The sequence below is a fragment of the Formica exsecta genome, unplaced genomic scaffold (genome assembly GCF_003651465.1).
Source record: "Formica exsecta isolate Colony F162 unplaced genomic scaffold, ASM365146v1 scaffold2, whole genome shotgun sequence".
Classification (NCBI taxonomy): domain Eukaryota; kingdom Metazoa; phylum Arthropoda; class Insecta; order Hymenoptera; family Formicidae; genus Formica; species Formica exsecta.
Window position 1 is genome coordinate 4422108 of NW_021849297.1, and position 6000 is coordinate 4428107.

The 6000-nt window shown below is 31.1% G+C and overlaps 2 protein-coding genes across 9 annotated transcripts in view; one reads left to right on the forward strand and one right to left on the reverse strand.

Moving 5' to 3' along the window:
• Positions 1-6000, reverse strand: part of LOC115234486 (phosphatidylglycerophosphatase and protein-tyrosine phosphatase 1-like) — a 29134-nt gene that overhangs the window by 13178 nt on the left and 9956 nt on the right. The window lies entirely within an intron of this gene.
• Positions 1-6000, forward strand: part of LOC115234484 (syntaxin-binding protein 5) — a 32323-nt gene that overhangs the window by 8348 nt on the left and 17975 nt on the right. For 7 of the 8 annotated variants that reach the window (XM_029805604.1, XM_029805611.1, XM_029805606.1 and 4 more), the window contains exons 5-12: positions 1016-1079; positions 2494-2698; positions 2789-2864; positions 2977-3131; positions 3354-3645; positions 3856-4099; positions 4338-4594; positions 4862-5051. In XM_029805604.1, coding sequence (XP_029661464.1) covers positions 1016-1079; positions 2494-2698; positions 2789-2864; positions 2977-3131; positions 3354-3645; positions 3856-4099; positions 4338-4594; positions 4862-5051 — 1483 coding nt within the window. The remainder of the gene's footprint in view (positions 1-1015; positions 1080-2493; positions 2699-2788; positions 2865-2976; positions 3132-3353; positions 3646-3855; positions 4100-4337; positions 4595-4861; positions 5052-6000) is intronic. The other variant, XM_029805610.1, reaches the window with a different exon arrangement.

The window sequence follows — 6000 nt, forward strand, 5'->3', positions numbered from 1 at the left end:
TAACATTTTCAGATCCCATTTCCACTAATCCCTGTAACAGATATGTCGTTCAAGACTGTGTCCTAAATGTGTGAATGTATGGATTAATTAAATTTCGATGAACGGATAATTGTAATTCGTGTGGAGATTATCTCCGATAAATTCTACTAGTACATGTTTTTTTTTTTTAACACTGAAAGGAATTGACGCGTCAAAGACATGTAGTTCTCTTTTTATTGTGCCTGACTGTAGACACATAGATGTGAATGTGGCAGTGATGGTATAAGGGTGCTCATTATAAGTGTACCACCATTGGGACTTTCGATATTCCAACACAAAGAATTAAAAATTTCCAATTTAATCATCACTCGCAGAAATTGGCACAGTTAAAAATTGTTTAATAATATAAAGAATATTGATTTATCCATATAAAAATAAATTTCTTTGTTTATATAAGAAGGTTCATTACAGAATATTAATTAATAAATAAATATCGTCGTTACAAGAGTGTTTTATACGATCACAAATAACGTGGTTCTATCTCAGATTAATGAATCATTAGCCATGAATAATTCCCAATAGCGAGACACTTAAAAATTTATATAAGCGTACCCCCTTTCCTTCTACTTTCCAAAAATTTATTACCACCGACAAAGCCTATTAATACTGCTAATCTTGATTTATCGACATTAATAACACAATGGAACCTTCTACACAAAATATAACCGTTAATTATTAATTTTAATTATTTAGGAGAATGCTTTATTATCTATTCTTTCTATTAATCAACTATGATTTTCTTTTACCGTATGTTTAGTGAAAATATTATATATAATGCCAAGTTTTTGATATACAAAGACATTATCGGCATATTAAGAAAAACATAGCGTAATATCTAAGCTAAAAGTACAATCGTGAGATAAAACTGCAATGAAACCTAATGTTTAAAGCTTGCAAGTGTTTCATACATACGTTTCACAATAACACAAATCTAATGGTTTTCATGTGTGTGTATATACATATATATATTTTTCAGATCTAGAAAGACCCATCCTGGTGCTGTAGTACACTTGAGTGATAATCCTTTAGATTTGAGCAAGGTACGCGCGTTTTTGAGTACGTTTTTTTTGCATTATTATTCCATCCTTATCATAATTTCATGATTGACATTATTCAATTTTATCGTGAGGCATAAAGGAGAAAACAATTGCGCGAAAAAAGAATTGGCGTTTATTCAATATTCCTAACACAAACTTGGATTCTCCGTAATCCAAGCAAATGTGCAAGTGTGTGCTTGCATGTTGTATGTGTGCATGCGTGCATGCTATCACTGTTGTATATATAAAAAAACGAATAAGAAACGCCTATTTGATTTAAAGAAACAGGTTTTTTTGGTACTCCAAAATAATCATCTCTATCTCTCTCTCTCTCGTCGATATTATGTAAAAACGAATTTAAATCAGTTTTATAAGTCGATAAAAATCATATCGCGATCATGATCACTCATCTTTTTACACACTTTGTATGAGTTCATTGTTGGTTTGAAAACAATGAAATTTCTCCTGTAAGATCTTATGCAAATGTATCTTCTCTTTATCTACTAATTATGAAGTTACGAGTGTGTGACGAGTGTTTGAGTGCTCGGGGTGCGTTTGCAACTTCTCTGTGTCTTTGATGTTGATGTTGTAAATTTGATATTATATAATTATCGTGTATAAATATACACTATTTTGTTTTTCTCGGTTGCAGTTGTGTAAACATATATCTTTGTTCACTTTAATTAAATCGGAGTATTTATTTATATACGTTATTTGCTTTTAAATTTATATAAGGGATTATTAAGGATTATTACATGAATTTTTCATTTCAATTAATATCTAGTTTATCTACCAATATCATTTATTTTGTCTTTAGTATAATTGCAAAGCATCCTTTTCGGAAGCATTATCTTTAGACATTGTGATTATACTGAATAAAATATTATTTTTTTTTGAAAAATATGTGAAATGAAAACTGCGCCGAGTTTTCATAATAAAATAAATTTTGCAAAAGTATATTATATATTTTATGCAATCAAGTAAATTTTAATTAAATTGTGATATTTTGTATTTTCGAAATAAACTTTTCCGACCGCGTAATGTGTATATGTCAATAGCACAATCTTTTTCTACGGTTGATTTTGTTTCTTTGATTACAAAAATCTTCGTCCACCTCATTCTTTTTCGACGATCGATAATTGATATCATGCGCAATCATCGTATCTCTGAGTTTTATGTGTGCCCTTTGCACAAATCTTGTAGAAATTTGTCCACTACATTTTTATACTTGATATTATCTGTCTATATGTATATGTTAAGTGCATTGTCGTGATAACAGAGTCAAGATATTTCGTAAAAGAATACATTTTATCATCCCTATATATGCGTATATATATCCACGTTTCTCTCGTTTCAAGGAAATATGTTTTAACGACTTTACGTGCATTTTATATACATGCGGATGCTTTCTTTTCAGATGCTTATAGGATACACGACAGGGCAGATTGTTTTGTGGGACTTAAAAACCAAAAATGCTGACTATAGGTGTCAAACAGACGATCCATTGAAATCGATAACATGGCACCATGAAGGTAAACAATTTATGTGCAGTCACACGGATGGTTCACTATCGACTTGGACTGTTCGACAGTTAAAGCCGGCAAATGTAACATATCCACACGGTGAGATTCAATCGATGGTATACAATTCCATTATCTGTGTTTGATTATGTAATCTACAAAAATTTTATATCGATAATATCCCTTTTATAGCGAAATCCACTAAAGACGGAGAACCTGAACTTTGCAAACCCATTCAAAAAGTAGAGTGGAAATTGTCGAGATCAGGGTAAAAAAATGATATATCAATTGTCTAACGCGATCACAGAGAGTAGCTCTTTATTAAATATAACTATCTGTTAATTTTTTTCAAATAATGTACAAACGTAAATTTTTATTAGGGAAGCATATGTGATATTTTCTGGTGGATTGGCATACGATACCACTGGAAGAACACCTAGCATTACAGTGATACATGGAAAAACTACTACGGTGCTCGAAATGGAACATAATGTTATAGACTTTGTAACACTGTGTGATAGTCCATGGGCTAGTGGTACAGTATAAAATATATTTTTTGATGTGATTCTTGAATAAAATATTGTTTTTGTCACAATTATATTGTCCTCTCTTCATTGAGTACGATATAAGAGTTTTCTGATGAACGTTAATGTATAATTAGCGAGTTACTTGTCGTAATAATTATAATTACTTAGTATCGACGGAAATGTAATTACTTTGTATATATGTGTGATTAGTAGCATTATTTATTTTTCAGATTTTCAAGATCCTTACGCTGTTGTTGTTCTACTACAAAATGATCTGGTTGTGATAGATTTGTTAACTCCTGGATTCCCCTGTTTCGAGAATCCGTATCCTATGGATATTCACGAATCTCCTGTAACATGTTGCGCATATTTCGCGGATTGTCCTTCGGATCTGGTACCTGCATTTTATTCCGTTGGATCCAAGTCACAAAAGAAAACCGGCTTTAGCGAGAAAGAATGGCCTATTTCTGGTGGAGAATGGAGTTCTAGTTCCAGCAGTTATAACGAGATTATTCTTACTGGGTATAATATTATCATAAATACATCTCGTGTATTAATGAATCATAAATTTACTTTCTTCATCGTAATGATAACGTGCATAGTTTCTTCAAAATATGTACGTCTTACTATGTCAGTTATCATACGTATATATGTCATCGTCTATTACTAGTTAGCTATAATCGATAAATTCCTTAAATTTCCATAACTATATGTGTGTGTGTCTGTCCATAGGCATGCCGATGGCAGTATAAAGTTCTGGGACGCCTCAGCGGGAACGTTACAAGTCCTTTACAAACTAAAGACGGCGAAACTTTTCGAAAAGACTAGAACGCGTAGTATAGACTCCGAGGAAGACCCGTTAGCAATTCAACTTATCTTCCTTTGTCCTGAAAGTCGAAAATTAGCTATTGCGGGAAGCGGCAAACATGTCGTATTGTTTAAATTTAAGAAGGTGGAGAGTATGTCTGAAGTGGTGGTAAGTTATTGTTCTTGCTCTTATTGAAACATTACTTCGGTCTATCTGTTAATAAATTCTTGAAATTATAATAAAAATGGCAAATGGCAACGTATCATATCTTTTTCTCTTATTTTATTTCAAATTACTTTATCAAATCTTTTTTAAATAAAACGTGCTCTGTCTCTCTCTTCATACACCGGTTTTATGCTTATCCTCTCTTGTAGAAAAAAAACATGTTTTTTCCGATATATTACAGACTTTGGAAATATGCTTATCAGTGGATCCAGGAAAAGAAGCGGATAATTCGCCGGATCGTGAATCTCCTGCAACTGGAAACACCGTGGGAAATGTGGAATCAAAAAATACAGATTTCAATCATCCGCTCAAGATTAAAACGGGTCTGCAAAAGAGAGCTGCTGGTTTTCAAGCAACATTGATTTGTTTAACAACGGCACCCAGTGGAGAACAACCGGAAAATATAACATCTCTTAGCTTAAATTCTTCATACGGCCTGTGAGTATAAAATATAATTCACAAGATTATATTAATTAATTGTTACACAAAATGAAAATTAATAATATATAATCGGATTGATATTACCGCGCACGTATACGCAAATATTGCTTTATTTTTGTATAATTTTTTTTTACAACTATATTTTTATCAACTTTAATCATTTTTATTCTCGTATAAATTTACAAAAACATGTGTATATGTCGTTGTGTATCGTTGTGTACATTATTATAGAGAGATAATAAAATAGAATATTTTTATGTTTAGATTGGCCTATGGAAACGAATCAGGGTTAGTGATAGTAGACATCGTACAGAAGATTTCTTTAATTGTATTAAACACCAGTGATCTTGGAGGTGGCTCTGATCCTTATCAACGCGTCTTACGCAGTCCCAAACGGCAGGACGACTTAAGACGAGAAAATGAAGACAAGGCCAGAAGTCCAAGTACAGACCAGGTAAAATGTACTTCTTCTTCTATGAAAACTATTTATATTTTGAGTTCTCCAGTCCTTACCCCTCAATCTCGTTTAGAAAAACCTTTTAGAATTTTTACATCTTGGGCGTCTTGCATTCTGCTTTCTCTAAGTGCCAACATTATTCTTCACTGCATGTGTGATTATAAAATATTTACAATATAGTTTAATTACTACAGTTATACGAAAGTTATACGAAAGTATCACATTAATACAAAAAATATTATAGTTTAAAGTTTTATAATAATAAAACATATTTTTTTTTCGATTCTGTAAATAGAAATTAGCAATCCGATAATTTTAAGAAAAAATATCCTCATTATAACACGCACGCGTGCACGTACATACACTTAAGTGTGGGCGTGCATAAGAAATATCTTAATTTTATTTAATTGCACAATGCAGCCCATAGCACATTTTTTTCTTAACATTAATAGAATGTAATGACCTAAAGATTTTTTTGTAATTTACTAATCTAATCTTGCGTACTTGAAAAATCTTTCTGTAATTTGATTGAGGACTCTTCCCGTATTTTATATGTGTAGTATAATTCGCTAAAAAACAATCTCATCGCTCTTAAAAAAATTTTTTAAATATACCATAAAGCAAAATAAATGTTGGCAACGAAAAGGTAAAGTATTCATTTTTTCCCTATATATAGTGGACAATAATCTATTTTTTAATCAAAAGGGTAATATGGTTTTTTATAACAAAAATATATTTCAATTCAAATTAGAAATGTCTGATATTTTAATAAGCTCTAATAAACATAACAAACAATTATTCTTTAATCAGTAATCAGAAATGATTTTTTACCTGACCAACTAACAAATAAAAGATATAACAAACACGTTCCGTCAAATTTTAATAACATTTTAAGACATATTATTCATCAAATACTTCTCAGAGCATGTATTAACTAATTTATATA